This window comes from Strigops habroptila, chromosome 5 (genome assembly GCF_004027225.2).
Source record: "Strigops habroptila isolate Jane chromosome 5, bStrHab1.2.pri, whole genome shotgun sequence".
Taxonomy (NCBI): domain Eukaryota; kingdom Metazoa; phylum Chordata; class Aves; order Psittaciformes; family Psittacidae; genus Strigops; species Strigops habroptila.
This window is the reverse complement of record NC_044281.2, coordinates 48,555,179-48,582,369: the sequence shown is the minus strand read 5'-3', so window position 1 is coordinate 48,582,369 and position 27,191 is coordinate 48,555,179. Positions and strand designations below refer to the sequence as shown.

General features: G+C 39.9%; 1 protein-coding gene across 3 annotated transcripts in view; it reads left to right on the top strand.

The window, feature by feature from the left end:
* Positions 1–27,191, top strand: part of THSD7B (thrombospondin type 1 domain containing 7B) — a 398,006-nt gene that overhangs the window by 285,269 nt on the left and 85,546 nt on the right. For all 3 annotated transcript variants that reach the window (XM_030486445.1, XM_030486444.1, XM_030486446.1), the window contains 2 exons: positions 4,868–5,062; positions 9,515–9,778. In XM_030486445.1, the coding sequence (XP_030342305.1) occupies positions 4,868–5,062; positions 9,515–9,778 (459 nt within the window). The remainder of the gene's footprint in view (positions 1–4,867; positions 5,063–9,514; positions 9,779–27,191) is intronic.

Here is a 27,191-nt window from a genome sequence, read left to right as displayed (position 1 = left end):
TACTTTTAATTTAAGATAAATGTAGTTAAAGAATATAGCTTCCATATGCTTCTGCGTGCCATATGCTAACATGGTGGCTTACAAACATACTCTCGTGGGTGTAAAAATAAAATCAGAAGGCAGACACTGTTGTCCTGTTAGGACACCATAACTGCAGAAAGGGAAATTTCCTCCCCAAGCTGTACATTCAACACTTGACTTATGTCTTGAAGCAAAGAGGTTGCATCTGCAGCTATTTTCATTGCTCATATTAATTGTTAACTTTTCTTGACACCTTAACGGGTGGTGTATCCATACTGTCTGTTAAACAATTCGAGCTCTTTCTGGAAAGAAAAGAAAAAGGTATTTTTGTTTAGCATTTTAAACCTGATTACTTTTCAGTTTAATTCATGATATTATTTCTATTGTTATGAGAGAAGGTGAATTTTTTTTTGAGTGCCAGCCATTGTTTTGTGCAATTCAGTAGAACTGCATTATATTGTCATCCTGCAGCTTGGCCCGAAGTGTTTATTTCCAGTTTGGTGGCATTGACTGGTGGTAATAAGAAAGAATAGCAGGAGTTCAAAAGGAAATCCTGCATTTCCCCTCTTTATGGGAATCAATATTATAATTTCAAATCCTTTATCTGGTAGTGTCCTGTTATTAGCTGTTTCTATTCATATGTTTGTCGCCATTCTAAATGCTGCAGAGATGGTAGAAGTCCCACATTATGTCTAGGAGGGATTTATTGTTACTATGTGATTTTTCTTTTTCTCAGTGCATAGACCTGCAAATGGACTGCATTTGCTCTCCAGTGGTATCCCACTTTAAAAAAAAATGAGATGTTGACATAGCAGAAATGGCTTTGCGATATGAGTTTATTTAAAACCACTGTGACAGAACTGAGGATTACGGGGAAATATTTTTCGTGCAACATAAACCACACATGAGCCAACCCAATCAGTAGTTTGAAACCACGGAGGATGAATAATTTTACTAACTTTCCTGAAGGTCCACTGAAAACAAATTTGTCTCATTCTATTTCCAGAAGTGCCTGTATGTGAAAATATTTTTCTCTTAAGTGTTAAAGCTAACTTAACTGAGAAATAAGTTCACAGCAGGCAGAAATGAGGTGATGAGTTCATGAACGAATCACTGGAGTGGATACATCAGCTCTGCCGATTCCTGTCTGGCCCTTTTCAATCCATTAAAACGCCCTAATGGGGCATTTGTTTTATTATTTATTTGTTTTAGCAGTTTATGCTGCTCATCTTAAGCATCATTGTAAGCATGTAGCAGAAATCCTGCCATTTTTATGACTGACATGCTGTAAATATCAGGCCCATTAAGCTCAAGCTTTTAAAGATATTTCAGCTCAAACTGGAGAAGTCATGCATTGGCATTGTCTTTGAAGATGTTAGCAGTCTCTTGAGTAGAAATTAATTGCCTCCTAGTATGACTGAAATGCACTGTACTGCTTAGGCAAATCCAAGGCAGTCTGGGTTTTTGGTATATAAGGGTACTGGATGTTCATGGCTGGCATTTTATTCGTGCACGTGAAACAAGAAGTGCCTGCTCTCCCAGAAGTGATGCAGCTGCACCAAAGAGGCGCTCATCTGCGCCTCCCAGCTTAGTAATAACACCATTGGCACTGGTAAGTGCAAAAGTCCAGAAATGTGGGAAGCAAGTGAAGTGTTTGCTTTCTAGGTAGTGTCTTAGGCATCAAAAAAAGCTTTTTGGATTCCTTGCTCTTTGGCCAGTGCCTTCTCTCCTTGCTGCACGAGGGTTTTGTTGCTCTCTCAGGAATGACCGGATTGAGTTACCAGGATCAGCACTTACAAAAATTCGTAGAGGAAAGAAGCAATCCTCTATTTTCAATCACCTTCCTGTCCCTGATCACCTCACAGGAGATCATCCTCCTTTCCTCCTTTAAGTCTTAGGTCTCTCACTAGACTATCCATTGTATTTTCTTCTTTTCAACCCTATCATGTCTCCATGCTTATACATGTATAATCCACTATATTATTTGTAATGTTAACTTTCCTCTACACCAGTTTCTTTAAGCTCCATAATCTCTGTCAAATATTTGCCCTGATCTTACATGTCCTTATATATCCATCACTTTTAGCATCAAAATAGGCTCAACAAGCTCAGTGAATTATTTGTATGCTTAAAATTAAGCACATTTGTGCAGAAGATCAGGCTATTAGATAATAACTCATTGCAGCATGGAGTGTCTAGTTTAACATCGATATTTGGAAGTTCTATCACTTGTGTTGCCATTAATAAATGTCAGGAATGAATTGTGGTTTTCTGTCAGACAGTAGTAAACATTGCAACACGATAGCTTGTTATGCAGTTGCAAAAATTGCTTCACGGTGCTGGTGGTGTAGGATACTCTTCATTTCCCTGCAGATGCTAGTGGCTGTAGCAATGCTGAGAGGATGGTTTGCATACACTTGGCCATACTTCACATGATCGTATTTGTGTTGCCAGATCTTTGGTGTCCTTGCTGAAGGTAATGAGGCTACACAGATCTTGGGCATTGGGTTTTATTACTTGTTTAACCTTCCTGAAGAGGGCAATTACCCTGCTTTCCCGTACAGAGTGGTGACCTCTGTTCTCACATTCTCATAATTGAGAAGGGGAATGTGTCCAAGTTTCTGACTGCCGGAGTTGAGAGCTAGGAAGGGTCACAAGCATGGAAAGTCAAAGGCGAGGATCAGCAGTTTAGAGGTAGTTATTAATATGCTGATTTATTGTCATTTGAGTCTAAAGAGACTTTTAACAATTGCTTACCTTTTGCATGCTCTTCAAAATGCTGATTTTTTTCCTTAGAAACCTAATTCCATTTTAATAAGTGGGTTTTTTTGGTGGGGTTTTTTTTTTTTTTTTTTTAGTTTCCAGTTGGTTGCCAACCCATCCCTTGCTCCCATACAGTACTGTAGTTAAAAACCAAAAATCAGGTGTACTCATTGCCAAGTTACACTTGGCAATGTAAATGCTTTAACTGTAAGAAAACAGAGTTATTTTTCCCTTTTTCTTCATGCACTCCTAGTTGCATTAAGTGCTGGCAACAAGGAAAAATATATGCTGCCTAAAAAACCTAAATTGTTTAGGAATCTCCATAAAATAATATCACAGTTTGTTAAAGTTAAATAATGAAATCTGGGTTAAATCATTTCATCTTCTGTTGCTTTATGGTATGATGTGTGGACTTGCCTGAAATCAGAGAGCCTGAGATGGCTAAACTCTTGGGGCCAGATTCAGTTCCTAACTCTGTCCCTGACTTTTTATTACTTTAATCAAGTCATGACCTATCTTTGCTTTGGTTAACCTACAAGGTAGGATATAAATAGCCTATAATCTTAGAGATTTTGTGAGATTTAATTATTATTAATGGAATGAAAGGCTCCATGATGTGCAGACTATTTTTGTTTATTATAATTATTTATTAATTCACTGAAACTTTAGCAAGTTTTATTACAGGCTTCCTGTGACTCAGATTTACACATTAACACTTTTGTCCTCCATCATGGCCATCCAATGTCATTATCCACTCTGAAAAATTAATCATTGCAGTCCAAAAAAGGATAGGAGTGTTGAAGAAAAGGGCGTTGACCTAAAATAAAACCGGTGTCAAATCAGTGCATCATAAGTCCTGGGCTATGCCCTTGCAAACCTTGTTTGAAACTTGACTGGCCACAAAGGCAACTGCATCCAAATTCAGAGACCACAGCCCCAGCCCAGCCCTGTGCCTTTTCTTTCCTATTGCCATGGCCCAGTCTTAGAGACCTGTAAGCTTTGGGCAGGGAACTAGAGAAATGCATTGCATTTGAATGTGGGCTGCAGCCTTGATGGTGCTGTGTATGAAGGCAAAGCTCAGTATATGCACAGGGACCCTGCTTCTGCCCGTGTGCGAAGGCACTTCAGGTTGGACAGAGCTCAGCAGAGTGACACTGTCCTCAGTTGAGACCTGCAGAGCAGGTTTCTTTTTTTTTTTTTTTTTCTGTTTGTTTGTTTGTGTTTTGGGGTTTTGTTTTCTTTTTTTTCTTTTCCCCTGTTAAAGGATCCATTCAGTAGTGCTCTCATAGCAAGCTGTCTTGCACTGTAAAAGCAGGCTTCTAGTAAAGTGCAGTAGCTGCAGCCCCTTTGTGTCATGGCCACAGGGTGAATGCTTGTGCCCTTCCTCCTAAACATCTCCATGTATGCAAGAGATTCAAAGGTTCAGATGGCCAGAGAGTGGGAGAGCACAAGGGGTAGCACAATATTTAGGAAATTCAGTTTGGAGGGAGCAGACCTGATGTTTACACCATTTTGCCAGAAGCATTTAGCTGTAGCATCTGCTGCTCAGAGCAGAGGTCACCACTCTGTGTGGGAAAGCTGCGCAGACAGCTGTTCCCTTCATCTGAAATATAGAAAAGATTGCAGTTTTGGAGAAGGCAGCTTTCTTTTAAATTATTTTCTTTCTTCACTTTGAGGCAGTTTCAGTTCCATGAGTGTTGTGTGCATCAAAGCTTGGGAATCCTGGCCTTGACCAAATATGTTTTCTGGCACATAGCTGCAGTATTATATCTTTTCTTGTTTGTTCGTACAATGTATCATTGTTGAAACCATTGCTCCCACCCTTAAAATGACTGCCTCCTTGAGAATATTGAATTTATATCATCATTTAGATAACGCATGGCTCAAATAAGAATGTGTCTTTATGGTTTTGTGAAGCTTCAAGCACATATTTGAGTGATGCATCAATAATGACCTAAAAATAAATCAGCGTTATCCTGTTAACCCAGGAGGGAGAATCTCACATAGAACACAAGTACTGACTGCATAGAGTATAATACAATATGTATAAGAATATAAAGATTTCTGTACTTTTACTTTTCAGCTGTTACATGCCTGTCAGAGCACAACGACTCCGCCACTGTTGGTGACTGCGTGCAGTGGGCCGGAGCTATGCCGTCTCTTGTACAGGAGTGCCTTGTTCCCTGCAAAGATGACTGCACATTTACCCCTTGGTCAAAATTTACAGCATGTTCATTTGACTGTGAATCAACTAGAAGTAGGAGGCGGTCACTAACAGGTATAATCTTTTATAATATTTATCTGATGGCGATATGTGTGAATAATGCCTCTCAGATGTTGGTGGAATGATGTTGGGGTTTTGGGAAAGCCCAGGCAGAATACTGATCGTCCTTAACTGATTTTTGATCTGATACTGATCATTGCCTGCTTTATTCACATACGTTTTGGTATGAGAATAGTGCAGAAAATCTCAGTGGTGGAAAGCCATTTTTAGACATAAACCAAATGCAATTATGAATTGTGCAAGTTTATCTGACCTATTAATCTGGAAGTATGCGGCAAATATGTATACAAGTACATACTGTACAAGTACAAATCAGTGTGATTTTCTGTTTAAGACTTGAAACCTGGGCAAAGTTTAAAACTGGGAGATTTGTGCTCAGCAGTATCCAGTTGTTCAAGGGGGCAAATTAGTACCATGAATAAAGAAAAACCAGTATCATTAAACCAGTTTTGTTTGTTCTTTTATATGTATCCATTAAAAACTCTAGTTCAAACCATTACATGGAGCAGTCTCCCATACTTGCTGTCATGGTTTGTTATTATGTTATTTGAACACTGACCAAACTGAAAAGCTTTAAAACTCTATAACATGAATAGTTTGGAACTGCTTGTTTTGTTCAGAGTTTCTTCCCCACACATGCATAGCTAAATCAAATCAAAATGAATTATACTGTTTTCATAAGGTTTACAAGAAATTTACTGTTATTGCTATTCTGAACACTCACATCTTTTCATATTTCTGTGTTGTGTTTGAGAGCTATGGTGTAGCTGGCTTGAGTTTGCTTCATTTATAGAGGTGAAACTTGAAAGATTTCTACTATGGTGTAGAATACTAATGTTACTGTGAAAATATCTGCTGCGATAATGCCTGGGAACTGAATGGCAGAGAAGTATGGTGGCTACCACTGCTTCTTTCTTCTAGACTCACTTGTACCTGGCTGCATGGTTGTCTTGTTATTCAGTTTGTTACTGCTGGAATGATCCAAGTTTTTAGCAACGAACAATTACAGTATGTATATATAACGGCTTCAAGCTGCCATTTGAGAGTATGGTTCATTAAAGGATAAAGACTCCTCTTTTACATAAAAAGCATTATTATACAATTTTCTATTGTTTCTGCTACAGAGCATATTCTAAAATGTTCTCTGTATGTTTATAGTAGTAGAAATCCTTTATCCATATCAGAATAATAGGTGCCTGTTCTTGTAGAAAATACGAAAGAGTTAAGTAAGTGAATACTTACTTCCAGGCAGTTTTAAACCTGAACTTTCTCTCTGAACATCTCTGCAAGTTACAAAACAGTGTAGGTCCTACCTATCCCCTTTCTTTGTATGTTTTATGTCAGACATAGATCCATTCAAGTAAGTAAGTGGACCAGAAATGGTTTCTGATAGTCAGGTTTTGATGGCTTGTCTCCTCATCAGGAAAGCATTCGTGACCAAACACCCCCAGTTTCTCCCATATGACCTTGCTGGGTTCCCTTCCTCCTGCTGGGAAGGCGCTCATGGCGTCAGCCTGCCCCCAACAAGGAGTTCTGAAAAGCCAGTGGTCAACACGCAGCAGGAGTCCCAGGTTGTGCTGGCGTGGTGACAGCACAGCACTGCACCATAGAGAGCACTGAGGGAAGACCAAATCAGATACTGGTTTTGGTTTGACTATATGTCAGAAGGGGACGTCGATGAGATTAGTGCTCACCTGCAGTTGCATAAAACTTCGTGAAAAGTGGAGCTAGCCAGATGTCTTGAAAAATCTCATCCATAGGAACTCAGTCCAAAGATCTAAGGAAAGTGCTGTTTTGAGAAGTACTTCACAGTGTCAGGAGAGTCCTTTATACATTTGTATTTCACCTTTCTGTAAGAGTACAAGAATTGTACCTCCTTGTTCATTACTGTATGCATGTTCAAGTGAATGCCCCTGCTTCACCCTAAGAGTTTGTTTAAATCCAGCCAGTAACTACATACCATGCAGCCGCATGGCAGAGTTCATTAACAATGACATTTAGTAGGAATCTGCTAATTGTTTGCTAAGTATTTGCTTGCCTCCCACTCAGTTTTTAATAGTATTATTCATTTTACTTTGTAAGTAATCACAGACTGATGAAATTAGTCATTACTTAAAAAGTGAAAGACATTACAGAACATGTCAAAATTCGAAGTCATTATAATGAACACAGTTTTTAAGAAAGTCTTCAATTAATTAATACAGTCAATTAATTAATTTTATTATGGATACAGTGTATTTTCTATAGGAAGGTAGATTTTTAGTTTCGTGTATTTTTATGTACAATTATGTACTATATTTAATGCATATAATATTTGTTAGTGTTTAGAAATTTAATTTTAAAAAGAAAATACTGTTTAATTGAAGTATGTCCTCGAAAATTCTGGAGATATAGATAGTATTTTTAATAGTAATTTTTAAAGCTGTCTGTGAAGGTGATAAAAATATCACCATCACTAATTCTAAAACTACTGCTTTCTGAAGAGTATGGGATGAATGTCACTTTTGCCGTCAAATTAGGGCTTTCATGCCAATTTCATTAGAGGGAAGATTCCTACAAAACAGGTGGCAGGAAAAGTTGGAAAAAAAGTGTCATGTAAGTGTGAGATTATTAGCATCTTTACCTATGTCTGATGTGCTTCATGCAATAGTGGCAAACATGGCCAAGTCCCAAATTCCCATGTTTACTAATACAAAGCAGAACATACAGCTGTAGGTGTACACTGAGTTTGTGGCTTCTGTCAGCTCATCAAACAACATGCTGGAAATGCCACTGGAGACCTCCCAATCTATTAAAAGTCTTTAAAAAGACTTTCCTTGAAATACATGGAGTTGTACTTCTTATACCTTAATCGAATTTTATTATAATACATAAGATTGTATATAAATATGTATAAATATATAAAAATAGTATATATATGCACACACAGAAATATCAAGATGCCAGCACTATTTTATTTCTTTGTGTTTATTATCCCTTTGTGCTAGTACTTTACATTCCCCTGAACTCTGAAAATACAATTTTTAAAGAACTGGGGCTTAAAGGACAGTCATATTCATAGAATCATATCATAGAATTCTAGAATGGTTTGGGTTGGAAGAGACCTGAAAGATTCCAACCCCCCTGAGATGGGCAGGGACACCTTCCACTTCCCATCCCTACCTACTCTTGTAAAAAGTCCCTCTCCAGCTTTCTTGTAGGCCCCTCTAGGTAGTGGAAGAGATCTGCAGTCCTTGCCCTTATCTTTGGAAGTACATGTTTGTATGCAAATAGGTATTGACGACAGCAAGCTTGTGCTTCTATTATATTGTGAAAAGACTCTTGTTTCTAGACTAGAAAGAGGGTTGTGGGGTTATATAAATTATCTTTTGTTCATAGTATCTTTTTTTGTGTGCAATACCAAAGAGAAAACATTTCTTTTGGGATCGAAGTGTTAAAAACTTTTTTTCAGAAGTATTTTTAGAGCATCCAAGATCCCCAAGGAACATTGTGAGTATGGGATACAGATGCGGTTTGTTAGTGAAGATAAATTTTCCCCTTTATGCAGATGACAAATGCAAAGATGTTTCAGAGCTCAGCCAGAATAAGATTGCTCCGCATCATGTTGGCTAACCCATGCCATGAAAGGCATTGATTTTATCATTAGAGGCTGTATACAGACATTTGTTCCCTGGAGTGGTTATAGGGATGCAGGGAGCATGAATTCTTTTCTTTACATTATCTCTTCTTGTACCAGGGACCTCTTCACATGTCTAGAAGTCTTGCAGGAGCAGGCATGAAGAGTACAGTTGCAGAGAGCTGTACGACAGGTTTATTTGAATGCTGCTGCTTCCTGAAGCTTCTGAAAGAGCCTTCTCTTAAAACCTGCTGAAGGAATAGAACAAAAGAAAATTTAAACCCAAATATAACCATTGAAATGCTATCCAGCCCTAATAATTTACTGAGGATTATCTTTTGTGTTTTCTTCAAAGCATGGTTTGTGCACAGAGTGCGTCTTCAACTAATTTGTAATGTAGCCTCAAAGATGTTGTGGCTAATGTAGAGTTCTCTAGAAATTGTCCTGGCAACCATTGATTGTGAGCAAATAGAGACAAACCAATATATTTATTTTCATCAGGTAATTAAAGAAAAATGTTACTATATAAAACTAAAAAGTATTTTCTGGGCAGACCATTCCTAGAGTAAGACTTCACATTTTTCTCCCTGCTCTATCCATCAAAACAGTATTTCCAAGTTTTCTGGTTGCCCCTCAAGATAAATATGTTGTCTTCGCACACCATAGTACTGGCAGCAGCTAGTAGATACTTCAGAAATGTTCCTGGATATTAACATTCAGATTGTCTTGGTTCTAATGTGTTGAATTCATGCAAGTATAAGTAATTTGATGTGGTGTTATCAAAAGTAGCAGATGTTAAGCTAATGAACAAATTCCTGTGGTTGGAACAGGGAGAAGCAGAAAGCGAGACAAATGCCAGAATACTGAAGTTTATCCTCTAGTTGAAACAGAGCTGTGCCCCTGCGAGGTGTTTACCTCCCAGCCCCATGGAAATTGGTCTGACTGCATTATTGGAGGAGGTACCTCTGAGCCACAGTTCGGAACACAATCCCACAGAGATGCCAAGGAGTGTGGCAAGGGTGTACGGCTGCGAGCTATTGCCTGTTACGATAAGACTGGCAGACTCGTGGAACCATTTCGCTGTAGCAGTTCAGGTAAGGAGATCTAAAAAAGTGTACAATGCATGTAAATAATCATGATGCTGAGCTTGGTTGTCCACTCAGTGGTTCATTTTAGAGCCAGCCTGTGGTGGAATAGCTTTCACGAGGTTGCCATAAATGTTGAACACTGTTCTAATATCTTTTTATCACTCTTAGTACTGAGGTTTTCCTCAGTATAAGGGTGTGCTGGCATTTCTACAATGGAAATGGAGTAGGAGAGGGCTACAGCTGGCTACGCTATCAGAATACCAGAGGCATTTCTTTTCTTTGTCTGAAAATCTGATAAAAGTATAGGCTTAGAAGCTATATTTGTTTGAAGATATCACCTACTTATTCAGAAATTTTTATACCTTTTCACTAAATTTGCAGGTTTGCATGTTTGGTTTTTTTTTCAATGAAGGAATCAGGATTTTTCCTGAGATAATATTTAATTACAATACCCTTATGATGTCACCTGCTGTCACTCATGCCAAGTACATGACTTCAGCAGCCAGTGGTCTTCTTGCAATTTTGTGCCAGTCTGAAGCTTTAATTGATTCACAGCGTATATTCCAATGTCACTGCTTGCTGGGGGTCTGGGCTGTGGTTCTGTCCACTTATATTTCACATATAATCAAGTGAAATATATACAAGATATAATCAAGTAGCCTATACCAAGCAGAAAGAGGGCAGAATTAGAAGTAGAGCAAGTAGGAAATGCCATTCCATCTGGATATTTTCTCCCAGTTTCCATGATCAGTCCCCCACAACATTCTTGTCTCTAAATTGGAGAGGCATAAATTCGATGGATGGACCACTCAGTGAATAAAAATTGGCTGGATGGATGCACTCAGAGAGTTGCAGTCAAGTTGCAGTCAACAGCTCAATGTCCAAGCAGAGACTGGTAACGAGTGGTATCCCTCAGGGGTTGGTGTTGGGACCGACCCTGTTCAACATCTTTGTCGGTGACATGGACAGTGGGATTGATGCACCCTCAGCAAGTTTGCCGATAGCACTAAGCTGTGTGGTTCAGTTGATATGCTGGAGGAAAGGGATGGGATGGAGAGGGACCTTAACACGCTTGAGAGGTGGGCCGATGGCAACCTCATGAAGTTCAACCAAGCCAAGTGCAAGGTCCTACACCTGGGTCGGGGTAATCCCAGGCACAGCTACAGGTTGGGCAGAGAAGAGATTCAGAGCAGCCCTGCGGAGAAGGACTTGGGGATGTTGGTCGATGAAAAACTGAACATGAGCCAGCAGTGTGCACATGCAGCCCAGAAAGCCAACTGTATCCTGGGCTGCATCAAAAGAAGCATGACCAGCAGGTCAAAGGAGGTGATCCTGCCTCTCTACTCTGCTCTTGTGGAGACCCCACTTGGAGTACTATGTGCAGTTCTGGTGTCCTCAATATAAGAAGGACATGGAGCTGTTGGAGCAAGTCCAGAGGAGGGCCACGAGGATGATAAGGGGGCTGGAGCACCTCCGGTATGAAGACAGGCTGAGAAAGTTGGGGCTGTTCAGCCTGGAGAAGAGAAGACTGCGTGGAGATCTCGTAGCAGGCTTCCAGTAACTGAAGGGGGCCTAAAAGGATGCCGAGAGGGACTGTAGCGAGAGGACAAGGGGTGATGGGTTTAAACTTCAAGAAGGGAAGTTCAGGTTACGTATAAGGAAGAAGTTCTTTACTGTGAGGGTGGTGAGGCACTGGATCAGGTTGCCCAAAGAAGTGGTAAATGCTCTATCGCTTGCAGTGTTCAAGGCCAGGTGAGGTTGGACAGAGCCTTGGGTGACATGGTCTAGAGTGAGGCATCCCTGCCCATGGCAGGGGGTTGGAACCAGATGAACTTAAGGTCTTTTCAACCCTAACTATTTTATGATTCTATGAACTGCAGTTTGCTGCAATCATTACGCTAAATCAATTTACAGAAAAAAGCCCTTCTCTTAAGGGCAAATTCTGTAACTATCCCGCTCCCAAACCACTTACGCCCTCTGACTTGCAGTCAAAAAGCTTAGGACACCATACAATGTGATGTGGTAGGTTGAAAGACTGCTATATGATGGGAGAGGTAGAAATGATGTCTCAGGAGCAGATTAAGTAATACAGTCAGAACTATTAATGCTCCCAAGTATATAAGGGAGCAGAGAAAGAAGCGGAGCTGCTCTGTGGAGAATCTTCAGGATGAGGCTCAGCAGCCTGAGCTGCATGTAATAAAAGGAAAAAAACCCACCCCAATGAAGCGATTCAGTCCTGGAGTGAATTCCTCTCACAGCTGTTGATGGCTGTTCCAGCTGGCTGCATGGATTCATAAAGCAGCTTTCCATGGTTTGTGTTTCAACAGTGTGCTTTTGTACCAATTGATTATGCCTCTGTGGCCCATGAAGGAGGAACGCTCTACCTTTCCCCCACAACATTACCTTTTCTTCTGCAAAAAGGGAGCTGTTGGGATTTGAAAGGTGGGTTTGCTTGTGCAGTGACTTGCTGTTTCAAAAACCTCAGGGATTTTATCACTATTAAAACAAGGAGGTTTTGTGTGGGGCTTTTCTGAATAACCTTGAAGCCTGTTTTCTGTCAGTGATATTTATGTGGCATTTTTAATGGTCTGGTTTCTCTTAGGGAGGTAGTAGGAAGTGGTAACTCAAGGGGATTATTATTGGCTTTCTTGCCTTCAGCTTTTTATCTGAGCAGAAATGATTGCAGCTCAGCCCTGGCCCAGGACCCTTGTCAGAGGCCACAGGGGTGATCAGTACTGTACAACAGAGCCCTGTCATATGCCCTTCCTCAGAGTGCTCTGAAGACCTTTAGATTTGGAAGTGGGATGTAAAGGAGGGTGAGATGTTTTCAGCTTCTGAATGCCCCACAAAGAGTCTTCCTAAACATGGACTATTAATCTCCAGCCAGCCCTCTGTTTAATACCCAGTATGTATAATCTCCTAATTGCTACCCATGTTAAAAACCTTCTGTTCCCTGCAAGGTGAGTGGGAAAGCAGCATTACCTTGGTCTCTAGAGGACATAGATATTTCGGTGACTTTGGGTGTAGAATGCTCAAAAGTGAGCAGAAAGTACCATAGACTCCACTACTATCACTTTGGAGCTGCCTTCCATCCAGAGCAGTTAAGTGAGGATAAGCCTGATATTTATGATTTTTAGAGCTGGGAGCTTTCAAAATGCACCTCTAAACACGTTATTGAATTAGTGATAGAAACAAATCATTATCCAATTAATAATTAGCAGAACGTTATTCAACCATAATAGAGGAGAGCAAATTACAGAAGCATGCAGAATTCCTAAGCCCTGAGAAATGGTTCATAACAGTTTTTTTTTTAAGTAGCTCAGTTTGTCTTGTTCACAATTAGTATCAGGTGACCTTTTAACATTTGCTAGCTGACCATATTATGGCTAAGTCATTGACTTACATATTGAATACCAATGACTGTGATATCTAGGCACTGTTCTTCCTTTGTGAGGTGTGGGGGTAAGTATATTCCTCTTCTAATTCATAGAATTATATAATGGATTTGGTTTGGAAGGGACGTTAAAGATCATCCAGTTCCAATCCCCCTGCCATGGGCAGGGGCACCTTCCACTCAACCAGGTTGCTCAAAGCCCCGTCCAACCTTGAACGCCCTTGAACACTTCCAGGGATGGGGCAGCCACAACTTATCTGGGCAATTTGTTCCACTGCCTCACCACCCTCATAGTGAAGAATTTCTTCCTAATACCTAATCTAAATCTACCCTCTTTCAATTTAAAGCCATTACCCTTTGTCCTATCGTTGTTTCTTTCAGGTCTTCTGACATCTCTTTGTTTCCTGCTCTTTTCCTTTTGCAGGACAGTGCATTTCCTTCCTTTCTGTTGTAGCAGGACAGAAATGAGAAGTTGTAAGACTTAGACCTTAGTTCTTTGCTTCATCCTTTTAAAGAACTTTTACAAAATGCAGAAAGAGAGATATAAGGATGTAAACTTTGCCTTAGAAGTAGATTTAAGTTTGTCCCGGACTTGATAATGCCATGAACACAAGGTATAGGACAACAAAAATGGTTAGAATAGAACAGAATACGTCAGTTTGTAGCTTTTCTAAGAGCAAACTCTGGGCTCTTGCCTTCTTGCTGCAATGATTTTTATTTTTCCTGACGGAAACCTGGCTGTTGAACTTACCGAGTCAGTAGGGTTTAGTTCACTCGTGTCAATGTGACCTATTATGTGAATGTATCATAGTTACCGAGTGAATGTACTGTGAGTTTGAGTCTAATGTAGAAATTAATTGCCATTCAGAGGTATGCAGGGTCTGAGGCTCTGATTTTACACTGAGTTTTTGAGAAATTCTGCATTTGCAACTAAAAGGGGGGACACCCAAACCAAAAAAGTCTGTCATCTGTTTGTTGCAGTCCAACTCTCCTAAGCCTATTATCTGCAAATATGTTAACCCTTTAAGCATATATTCTCAAAAAGAAATGGATTTTCTCCCCATTGGTGTAGTTACTGCATACAGAATATCCCAAGGTCCAAAATCAGTGAAAACAAAAGCATTCCAGATGTGCCGTAATGCACTACTAGGAAATGCACTACTAGCTTGCCTGGTGTCTACAGTTTCTTCTGTGAGGACCCGAGATCTGGGCTGGAGGGACCTCTGTCCTGACCCAGTACAACTGAGCACAGCTTGTGTGTATACTTTGGGTCAACTGTTGTGGGTACACAGGTCAAACCTCAGTAATTTACCTATCCTCACTGAGGTTTAGTCAGGAGGGTTAGCTCACGAGCATTAGATATGACAAACTTAAAAATACAAATCCCAGAATTGTCTGAATTTTATCTCTTTCTATACCAAACCTTTTCTCTGATGTTCAGAAAAAACCACAATATAGCTTGGTTTTTTTTTTTTTTCATGACTGGCTTTTGTGATCAGTCCACTGCTTTATTTTAGTGGGAAGTCATTGTTTTCCTTGATCACCCATTCAGTAAGCTGAAGAAATGAGTGACCTGCAGTTTCCAAATTGAGCTAATTATTTTTTTTTCCTGGATTTGGTTCGCTCTTCCTTTCCTTCCTTTAATTTGTAAATGCGTTTATGAAATCATGGATAAGGCTAACTATCTCTAACTATATTACAAAAATGTAATTGATTGATGTCTCAATATGCGTTCCCATCAGAAGACTGGTTTCTACTACATTCAGCTTACTGCTAGTGCAGAGGGTCTCCGTTCGCTGGCTGGTGTTTGGAGCATTCTTGTTGGACATGAGATTGTCCTCTTAATTGCAGTTCCTTTACTTCTCAATCTGTCATCCGAGTTCCTCGTACCTCTTTTGTTTTGAATTATTTCATGTAGTTCCTTTGCCTTTCTTTCTTGTGTGCTGTGCCAACAGGGTTTTTTTAATCTTAGAGGAACACAGGGTGCCTCATCTGTTCCAAATCAAACGCTGGAGATTTCTGTTCTTTTGCATAGAGGTTCTGCTTTTGATCTAAGCCACAATTTATGGAAAGCAGGAATTTTTGAAGAGCACTTATACTATTCAGGTTCCTCTGTGCTTGCAACAACAGGAATCTGGACATAACAGACAAACAGATCCTGGCTTTAAATCACAGAGCGGTTAGCTGCAACCTACAGTCACCTTAAAAAGCTTTAATTATCTCTAAATTTATAAAGGGCACGGCAGGGATGCTCGTATACTTCCTTATTCTCAACAATGCTGTGTTTTGCTGTACATGGTTTAGTTGTGGGTGGACAAACCAAAGAGGACTAGGGTTGCACAGAGGGTTCCCCAGCACCTTCTGATGCAGGGGTGTCATTTGGTTCCTCCCAGTCAGGTAGATGAAACTGCTACTGGGAAAGCTGCTGGCAAGGTCATCTTTAATCCCGAATGGGTGGGATTAGCAAAGATAGGCACCAGGAGGAGTTACAAATTTTGGTGATGTGAAAACTCATAGTTTCTGTGGTTGCAGGAGGGATATTCCTTGCTCTGAGGCACATCAGGGAGCATGTGCCAGCAGTCACAGTGCTGCTTCTGTCATGATCAGCCATGTCCCCAGTGTTGAGAGATTTAGGACAGTATGCAAAGGTCACAGATTGGCAGTTTCAACTCCCACAGCTGAAAACCAGGTAGTAGCAAGTCTCATGAAATTTGATTTTCTGAAAGGTCAGCCCAGAGTAGTGCTGTATTTCTACTCAGGGCATTCCTCTGGGATTTACGCTCCCTTACATGAAAATCCTGGCCACCAGCTTGACAGACATTGCATGACCTACATGAGTTAATACAAGGACCTTCTCTAAAACCCTGCAGTGTGTGAATCCCTACACTCTCATTTTAGGAGAATATATGCTATTTTCAGGTAACTTTTAATCAGTAGCTTATAATAATTGTTCTGCAAAATTGTATTTGTGTAGCTCAGAAAACTATAAGCAGAGTTGAATAGGTTAAAGAAATAGGAGCCAAGTCTATCCCAGACTGATAGCAAACTTAACTTTCCTAAAAGGTAACAATTTTGGAAAAAAAAAGTTGGAAAGCTATGTTAAATATATTCCTGTTTATTTTTGAAATTACATCTTGTTTTGGCAATTACTGTGGTATACAGTTTTCTATATCTGGTAGATTTTATTTTGAAGAATGAAATTGTTGCAGAAATCCCTGATTTTGTTTTGGAAATCTTCAGAAATAGAAACTTTTCTGAACAGTTTTCACCTGTGTATTTCAGAATATTCCTAAGTATTTAATTTCATTCTTAGTCTAATTGAAATTTTATATTGAAATTTCATTTTTAGCACAAACCATTAATTCCAGAATCCAACTAGTTTTAGTTTTAAGTGGATTATGTACTTTAATAAACAGCATCCTACAAACATCTTATGGATGAGGCCTAATTTCTGGAGGCCTTATTCTTGGCAGCCTAATCTATTTTACAAGGAAAATGGGCAACTCTGCCTAGGCTGTCCTCTTCGCAGCTCCAGACCCCACAGGTGACAGCCTCAGGATGCCTCCTCCTCCCTGAAAGTGTGGGAGTAGCAGGTGGTCTTGGCACCGTTGGTTAATGACAACATGTAAACCCTGTGCTCAGACTACCCTAAACCTTCTATTGGCATTTGGGTTTAATTAGATATTACAGTACTCTTGTTTCTCTCTGTGGTTTCCCCTATGTGCTTCTGCAGTATATCTGGCATAGTTTAAACTCAACTGGCAGCTAAGTCCCACACAGCAGCTCACTTATTCCCCTCCAATTGGGTGGGGAAGAGAATCAGAAGAGTAAAAGTGAGAAAACTCATGGGTTGAAATAAAGACAGTTTAATAAGTAGAGCAATAGCCATGCACACACAAAAGTAAAGCAAACCAAGGAATTCATTCACCACTTCCAATGGACATGCAGGTGTTCAGCCATCTTCAGGGAAGCAGAACTCCATCATGTGTAACCGTTACATGGGAAGACAAAATGCCATCACTCTGAACATTCCCCTTTCCTTCTTCCTCCAGCTTCACATGCTGAACATGATGCATGTGGTCTGCAATATGCCTTTGGTCATTTGGGGTCAGCTGTCCTGGCATTGTCCCTTCCCAACCCCTTGTGCACCCCCAGGTTACTCACTGGTAGGGTGGGGTGAGGAGCAGAAAAGTCCTTGACTCTATGTAAGCACTGCTCAGCAGTAACAAAAACATCCCTGTGTCATCAACAGTGTTTTTAGCACAAACCCATAACATAGCCCCATGCTAGTAGCTACTGTAAAGAAAATTAACTCTACTCCAGCCAAAGCCGCAATATCTCTCTGTGGCCTTTTTATTACAGAAATAACTTATCAGGACAAAGCTTTTAAAAGACTGCTTGAGCAAAAAAATCAGCTAAATTTCACTTTATTTTCTGCCTGTCCCATCCCCTGGCATGGGAATTAAGGCTGAGTTTCGATCACAGGTGGCTGAAAGGTGTTGCCAGGTGCAGACGGGGCTGTCCTACCCCTGTGTCCTTATTTCAGGACTCTTCAAAACCACTGTCACCTTTGACTGGTTTTCTGCTATCTCAAAGCTAAGTAGCTTCTAAATTTAGCCCCGAAATCCTGGATGGGTTCTCCTCTGGACCTCTTTTTGACATTTCTACACATCTCCTTGGGTGTGCAGTGACAGTCTTAATTATAGCTGTGGTTGCCGGGGAAGCTGTAAGCACAGAAACAGAGCCTGTAAAGAACCTGCCCTCCATTTCTTTTTTGACTAAGGATTTTTAAATATGTATAACAGTGTTCAAAGAACACTTTTTTATTCCCTGTGTTTTCATTTCCTTTCTTCTAAAATCTATTTGCCATATGAAAATTTGGCCACAGTTCTTCCTTTCTGGATGTTAAAAAGACTTATCAAATGAAATTGGATCACAAGACAACTGTTCAGACATTGCTATTCTCTATGTTTTTCTGGTAAGGGAATCAAAGGTAAACAGCCTTCAAAAAAGTTATTTCTGAGTGGGTCAAACTGGCTAACAGAGCAGTTTATTTAAAGCAAGTTAGGGCTTCCTCTGAGGCATTAGTACGTAGAAATGCGCATACTTTCAGATCTTTATCTTCTTAGAGAAAGCAAGCAAGTATCTTACGAGGAAATATTTAGACAATTAGCTATTTGAGCAGCATCCTCTGTAGTGCTGTATTTAGTCATAATGATGTCTGTTGTTACTCCTTGGCTCTAAATACAGATCTTTATATCATGTCTTTTTGCCCAAATTTCTCTCATGCTTTTTGCTGCATTCCATAAAGTGACCCTTTTGAAGAGGTGTCAATAGCAGACTATGCAAAGGAATGATTTTTTTTCTAACCTCAAACAGGCTTTCTTGTGTTTGATGATCACTGACAGCCTCCAGTTGCTCGATTACCGCTATTCACCCTTGCTCATGTTGGTGCCTTTTGTTTCTATTATTAGGCTCAGTCAGTTTTTGTCTATTTTTGACAGGTTGATTAAAGCTCTTCCATGGGAGTAGGGAATGTTTTTAGTGTAGAAATAGTAACTTGGTGTAGAAATAGCCTATTGGAGGTTTAGGAGAGTTTTGATAGCAAGTTAATGCTCTGGACGATCTACTGCTCTGGTTTCTGAGAGTATCTCTTTGAAATGTGGCTTGTCTCTTTGTCCTTAAGAATGCATTTGTCACAAATACAGCCTGTTATGAAACAAGGCTCTAATAAAATGTTACAAGACAAAGACAGATTTAGAATAATCATTTTTCTTATGTGTCATTCCATTTAATATGCTATATTGGAAGTATGAAAAATACTGGTTTAGCCTAAGTCTTTTCATGAATTATGTACTCCAGTGTTGAGACCCCTACACTTTCCCTGCTGATGGAGAACTTCATGATCCTTTTGAGACATGTGTAGCTGTACTGGGAAGTGATATGTACTGGTTCACGGGATTCCTCTCATATCTTACATGGGGTTTTTGCAGTGTTTTTAACCTAATTGCCTCTTATACAGCTCTGAAGAACAGGAATTTCAGGCAAATAAACAGATGACAAATCATTTTTAAGTGGAAAGTTACAATTTACATCTTTACAATCTTTACTGCAGGGGGGGAGTCTTGTGGCAGTTGGACATCATAAACATTCTAGTTGATTTCAGAGAAAGTCAAAAGGTTTCACATCTGACATATTCTGAAGATCTTCAGAAGCAACACCATGTGTTTCTGCTTGTATGGAATGAGAGTCCTACAAAAATAAGAATTCCAGGTTTTGCACATAGGCCAGTGTCTGAATAAAGTGAGCTGACTGCCTGAGCAGCAATGTGTTTGCTGGAGTGCTGCATATGGCAATAAAGTTAGCATGACTGGGGGAGGTGGGAACGTAATGGATGTCTTTTAAGGTGCCTGATGTAGTCTGCTTGATCAAAGAGTTTGGGAGAGCAACTGAGAAACACAACAACAGCTGAATTTAGAAGATTGGAGGAAATGAGCCTGAATTAGGAAATCTAGATAAAATTAAAGTTCAGCTCGGGCTGCTTGCAGGATTATCATGATGATATTGATGAGTAACTGAGAATTTATCCTACCTTAGTCTATTCCTGGGTCTGAGATACACTTTGAAATCTCTCCGTCCTCCAAGTTTGGTGTAAGTTAAGTTACTTGAGAGCCTGATTTGCAAAACTTCTGTTATCCCTCAGCACAGACAGAGATTCCCTTTGTGAAATATTGGAACTCATTTGTATTTGGTAATGTAGAGGAGTGACCATTAAAAATTGTGTTATTTAACAAGATTGCATCAGTTTTGGGTTCTGTCTGAATTTGTTGAAATTCTCTAGCAGAGGAGGTTGAAATACACAAGCAGAGTGTTCAAAGTCACGCTGCAAAATTGGAACAAAAGTCTATCAGGAATTCATTACATCAGTACTCTGTGCTAATGTCACAAAAATGTCCTATTTCCATCTCAAGGTTTTCCATCATCTAAATGAGTTGTTCTGCTCTCCCCATGCCTGTGCTGTGGAAAAACAGGACTGTTCCCTTTCTTAAAATCCTGTTTCCACCACATGTTTTTTATAGTACAGCTTTACTTAAGGAGGTCAGATGCCTTTGTATCCCTGCCTCTGTAGCAAGGTGACCTCTATTTGCAAGAGTGAAACTCCTTATCCAAGCAGGCTGGACCATCAACAGCAGCTACCTGGCGTACAGGAAAGTGCTCGCAGATCTTCCTAATGCTGGTAATGGTTAGTGGCATCTTTCAAACAGCACCAGTATAATTAAAGCATGTAATTAGGTTTCTCATTTAGTGTCAATTAGATGAGAAGGAGTTGAGGCAGTGTATTGATTTAAATGTATTGATCTGAGAGGTCAGTGTGTCACTCGCCTCCCATGTCAGCGGGGAGGGGGACTGTGGCTTTCGCTGGGGGTTCAGAAGCTTCTCCCTGCCTTTTCAGTGCCTGTGTGACCTGTGCTTGAACAGAGGCCCTTTTACACTCAGTAATACCTTTTGAGTTTGTAAATTAAAGGACTAGAAACATACATTTAAAGATAGAAAAAAAAAGTTTTCTTTCATGTTGTTATGAGCCGTCTTGATAATATTAATTGCACATGGGTCTAATTGCTTTGTGGTCTTTCTTTTGCAGTTATCTGCAAAAAAAATCTGTTGCATTATTTTGTCTGAAATAAAAGCAGTATTATAATGCATAATTATATAATAATATATATATAATTGTGTAATAATATATTTTATATATTATATATTATATATTATATATAATTATATAATAATGCATAAAAACACTAATAAGTGCTGATTATCAGGAGACAAGGAAATGCATCAGCATTTCCCATTCTGTAAAATGGAAACCGTCATGTTGTTGTCCAAGAGAAGTTGTCTAAATGAGGCTTGTCCGTGTCTTGGGGTTGCAGCTTGGCAGCTGAAATCAGGTGGCATATTGCGCTGGCAGTGCCTAACATTGTATCTTTAGAAACTGGCAGAAAGATGCTCTCTGCGGAGGGGCCCCATCTCTGCAATTGAGTTTCTTAGTGTGCTCCAGCAGAGCCTGAAACCATTGACCTTCAGGCCATATATGATTTACTGATGGGGCAGATATTTTTGGTGACATTTGGAGGCAGCTTTCTCCCAGCGATGGACCCTTCGCTCTGGAAGATGCTTCCTGCCTGGTCCAAATTGCCCAAGTCTATATTGATCTTCAGAGCACTCTGCAAGCACATCTATTTTCAGAGCTACTGTGCAGTTGGGCCACTGGGAGAAGTAAGATATAGGAGAAAGAGGGGAATATGATGGTCTGTGAACAATTTAATTTTGTCCTCATGATATACTGCGGAAGTGTGTTCAGCCCATAGAAAAAAGTCTTGGTTTATTCTATAAATCTCACAATAATAATAAAAAATAAACACTATCTCAGGTTTGTTTTAAAATCTGCTTTTATTATGAATTGAGTAGCCTGAAGAATGTATATGCTAAATAATTCATAATAAAGTACAGTGGGATGAGTTTCTTTCCTGATATACAAAGGATGATGACACTGATTAAGATAAAAAAGCTGCTCAATTTTGTTTGAACAAAGTAGACAATTTTCCCAGTGGCCGGATGATGAGCAAAGTGTATGTAAAATCACAGCTGAGTTACTATGCTAACTGCTGTTGAGCCCTGTGGATGGGTTTTTATTTGAGTAAGGACTTTCTTAAGATATCAGGGCTCCTAAACAGCCAGCCCAACCCTTCACTGAGGGGGAGCTCCATGAGGAGGGGGAATCATTTCCACAGCTGGTTTTTGGAGCCTAGACAGATTTGTACAGTGGACTTCTGCCTCTGTGCATCCAAAGTTCCCTGTGAGATGAATGCACGCTGTGAAGTGCTATTTATTTGCACTATTTATTTAGACTCAGAAGGCAGCAGACGAGTCTCTCTTCTCCAGAAGAGTTCTCAGCTTGTTCTGCAATCTGTTACAAGGAACGTGCTAATTAATGGAGCTTTCCTTATTTAGTTAAAAGATTAAATATATCAGCTATTACGGTTGTATGTAACACAAAGTGTAAGCTTGCAAGTTGTTTAAGGAAGAAAACATAATGCAAAATCAAAAGAAATTAGGAATCATAATGCAAAGTCAGCATCAACACAACTGCCTCATCAGGATTTATAGAGACTGTGAAATTGAGCAATAAAACCAACCTTTGGATGAATTTCAATAACAATAATGTTGTGTTAAACTTACCAACGTTTTTTACAAGTCCTCTCTGGTCTATTTAGAATCTATAATCAGTCTGCTATGAGATAATGAGAGCATGTGCCTCTTTGTTGAGAAAAGCAAGTGGGAATAATTTAGCTAAGGGTCAATTATTTGAGCTTTGCAAAATGTTTGATGTGAAAGGGGTTTTTTCTGGGGTTTTTTTTGCTTGTGCATTTACTGAATGTATTCATTAGATTATCTCTTAAATTTCACAGCTAGCAAACTAATAATGCACAAAATCTCTCAAATCCTTCCATATTAAAAAAAACCAACCAGCAAACAAAAAACCCAAAAAACCCCAACCCCCAAACAGTTAAACATTTGTTCCATGGCAATATTACATCCTTTTCAGATGCAGCTGAAGTTGTTAGCAGCTTTGACTCCCAGACTTATTCTGCTAAGCGTCCTTCAGTTAATAATGTTCTCCCTTGAAGGAGGATTTAAATCTTTGGACCTGGATTGCTTAGGGCGAGGTGCTCCCCTTGTATGCCGTGCTGTGTGGCCCATGGCTGGTGGCAGTACATTGGGAAAGCCCTAGCTTTAGAACGATGATAGGCTGGTGGAGTTAATCTCTTAACTGCTGTCTATGCTTGATTCTAAGTTTTAACCTGAATTAAAACATAAGGTTTGCTTTGTAGGCGATTCCAAAGGTTCAACTGAACAGAATCTGGCCCACTGAGTGCCATGGTCCACTAGGTCTCCTTTATTAAGTCTTTAGCTATTCTAGTTTCAGCACTGCATGGATTTACTGGTGTTATTCTATGTATTCACAGTCAGTAACCAAATGAATATTGATATTAATTGCAAAATGAATCATCTTTTCCCCCTCTACCTTTAGCCTGTGTAATTAGAAACATTTCTTCTGTGTCACTGTCCACTATGCTGCTCCCTTGTTTCTTGAAGGGTGATCTCTTTTATCCTATAGACTTCAAGGGAAATTAGTAGTGTTATCACCAGTGGTGGTTGCAGTGATGCACTGAATTGTCCCTCTCATAGTAATGACTTTGAGTTTTATGAAGCACCTCAAGGTTTACTAAAAAAAGTAGAACCACTAGAAGTTTGTTAATTGAAATAATGAAATACGTTAGAGATGATACAAATGAGTTTAACGCCAATTCAATTAGAAGTGCATCTGTTTCCAAAGCTGCTAGAGAAATGTTTATTTTCAAATCACTTTTAAGTCAGCCTCTTGGAATCCTGTTGGCACTGTTGTTTAATGCTGTGTGCAGACCTTACACCTGCAGCAAATTTATCATTTGGAAGTGCAACAACCAGGTTGAAGCCAGTGTCTTAGCTTGTAAACCTACTAATCAGCTGCTTCTCCCACCGTGATCCATTTGCAAATATAGAGGGACACGGAAGGATACTGCAGCCTCTTGCTGGCTGTGCCTGTTGTGATATGTATGGCGTCTTGTGTAGGTGGGAAAGAAATTGTGCTACTGCAAAACTTCCCACCAGCACTGCAGTGCAACCCACAGCCTCTTCGTGCTTCTGTGCTGCTGTCACCTACCAGCCCATCATCCAGCTGCCTTCTATTGCCATGGCTCTTTTGGGTCGCACAGCAAAAATGAGACAACAACAGTCTTTACACCATGTATTTGAGCCTTAACCTCTGACACCTACCAGACCATCATCCTCACTTTATTCATCTACCTGCTGTTACTTTGTCTCACGGGCTGCACAGAAGAAACGAGACGAGTAGCGATGGGTGCTACGTTGTGTGGTTGAGCCTTCCCAGTACATCCTGTGTAAACTGTGGGTGCTTTGTTTATTACAGAACTTTTAAGGAAGAAATTCCATTTGTGGCTTGTAGAGCAACAAACACATTGTTCTTAATGAATAAGTAATAGTAAAATGAGCTGTACACCTAGGTAGATGCATTTGTTCATCCCATTACGTTGGCAGTGTCTCAGTAGTAACACAATAGCACTTAAACATAGAAAAGGCTTATTTGATCATCCAGCTCATTTTTCCTGCCAATTCAGGACTATTCCCAGTAGTATATTCCAAAGTGCCTACATAAATATGCCATGCATTGGTGTTTCTGTCGCTACCTCCTGTGACATCTTGTGTGCAGCTCCAACTCTGTGGTGTTCAGGAGCCTGCTCTTGGCTCAGATAGGACAGAGGCTCTTCTATGTTATTTCTAAATTGAAGGAGCTTTATTTTAACAGCACTTGAAATTTTGAGGACTAAAAGAGGTTAAAGGAAGCTTCAAGTAGTAATATAAGAACACGTGGAAAACAGGCTGAGTAGGGCTGGGAAGAAGAGGACATCTTTTTCCATAGAATGTCTTGGAAACGCAACAAATTTTTGGTACCAGGTTCTGCAGTGGAAAGAAAATGGGCTTTGAGTGAGATGTCTAAGGATGACAAAAGCAGCTGCGTAAACTCAACCTTAAGTTAGTCTCCCCAGGCTGAGTGACAATAACTCAGAAATGTGTTTATGCTATATCCTTTATGCATATTCTGTTACGGTAAGAAGTATTTCTCTGGGTAATAGCCTGAATGTAGAATTCTTTGTTAATAGGTTGCTTTTAATAGCATATCTCCCTTGTGACAAGTTTTCTAGGCATGCCAATACTCGGAATATTGTGTTTCTTTTCAGCCCCCTGACAATGGCAAGCCATTGCTTGGCTCCTACAGGAAAAAAAATCCAACATCCTGTTCTCATAGGCAATGGATGAGCTGAGTACAACATAATTTACTAGTTCTCATAAAAAGATATCCATAAAGGCATCCCCTATCTGAGCAGAGGAGATAAATCACAGAAAGAATTTTTGTTGAATGAAATCTTTGATCCTTGGGTGTCTCGGCATAGGATTACCTTCAAGTGATTCATAGAAGAAGTAATGGCAGCCTGTAAGAGGAGCTTGAAAGTAAGTTATGTTCCCATTTTGATTCTGAAGCATTATTCAATATGGAAAATTGGCTTCCTCTAGGCAGTATTGTAATTTAATGCTCTATTAGCTGACCATTATTTGTTTCTACTTAATGTAATTTAGAAATATGGGTGAGGAAACTCAAAAATCATGAACTGGCCTCTTATCAACAGGACGCCTTTAGAAATCCTGTGGTTTGCTGAGAGATCTCCACAGCAATTCCCAGGGATGGAACACAATAGGCTTCTTTAGTTTTGTTTATTATAACTTTTCCTTCCTCTTCTTTATAATTTTTTGTATTATATTTCTTTTTTTGTCTTATATTTCTTTTTAGTATAGAGGTAGGTCTTGAACTGCCAATGGGCTTAGCCCATTTTGCCTTCACTGATAAGTTGATAACCCCTCTGTCTAATTCTACTTTGAAACAAGGCACTTTCTTTGTTTCTGTTGAGAGTTAATTACCTAGGCTGCCACACAGCCCAAGAAAAAATGATATTTCAAACAGTGGTGGAACAGAACTCTTTGGAGAACTGCCTAGGAAATGCTTCTCATAAATCTATCATAACAGAATTTCTTTTACTTATCGTAACGTATTATGAATTGCTTTGAGTGGCAACCTAAGCAGGTGGAGTAGAAGATTAGTGGGATGTTTGGGAGTTTCATTTGGGGAAAAATAGCATGTCTGTTTTGCAAATATTTGTGTATGTGTGTGCATGACTATAACCTCACCTGGATGAGAATACAAAGTTGAAATATATCAAGCATGCAAACATGGTAATGGATTGGGTTGATGGCACGTGAAAGTGGGGGGAGATTTTCTTAACTGTCTATCAGCACCCCAGGAAAGCTGAGACCCTTGTGCCCAACCAGTCTATCAGTGTCCCATTATAGGGACCCTTCACTGAACAGTCCTGCTGGATCTGGTGATTCAACTGACTTGTTCAGGGAAACACAGCGGCATAAGGGGGACCCCTCAGCGCGTCTTCCCACTTTATGCGAATATCTTACCCACTGATGGCGAATGCTAGTGCCCATGAAGGACCAACACTAACAGTTTATGGAATCACACTATTAATATAGAATCATGACCAATTTAATTTTTGTGATTGCTGGTGGTAGGGACTGTCTGCAAAAACAAGCTTGAAGTGATACACAACCAGACTATAATCACTAATAACAGCTGGTGTGAGTTAGTTATTTAGCGCACATAAAGTTCTTACCCAATAGGCATCCCTATGGGGGAGAAAACAGGTTTGGCCCACCGGCTGATCCCAGAAGTTATGATGCAATCTTCCCTATCTCTCCCCCTCTCTCATTCACTTTTATACTTTCCTTTACTCCCAGGTGGAGCTTGAGTGACTCTAGCCGTACTTTATTTTATTATTGATTGGTGTGGAATTCTCTCGCTTCTTTTTTAAAGATATAGACAATAAAAAATATAAAGCACATGCTTGGTGAGGGGTGGTCATACCTTGGAGGCAGGTAACTTTGGGATGGAGGTGTGTATTAGTATTATAATGAGATTATAATGAGCAAGGTTCACCTAAGGAAAGTGATATGACAAGGGGTAATGGGTTTAAACTTCAACAAGGGAAGTTCAGGTTACATATAAGGAAGAAGTTCTTTACTGTGATGATGGTGAGGCACTGGAACTGGTTGCCCAAAGAAGTGGTAAATGCTCCATTTCTGGCAGTGTTCAAGGCCAGGTTGGACAGCGCCGTGGACGACATGATCTAGTGTGAGGCATCCCTGCCCATGGCAGGGGGTTGGAACTAGATAATCTTAAGGTCCTTTCCAACCCAAACCATTCTATGATTCTGTGATTCTATAATTTTGCCACAGTTGTTGGCTTAGCATCTGACATCTTCTCTTATAGTTCCCATTTGACAGCTG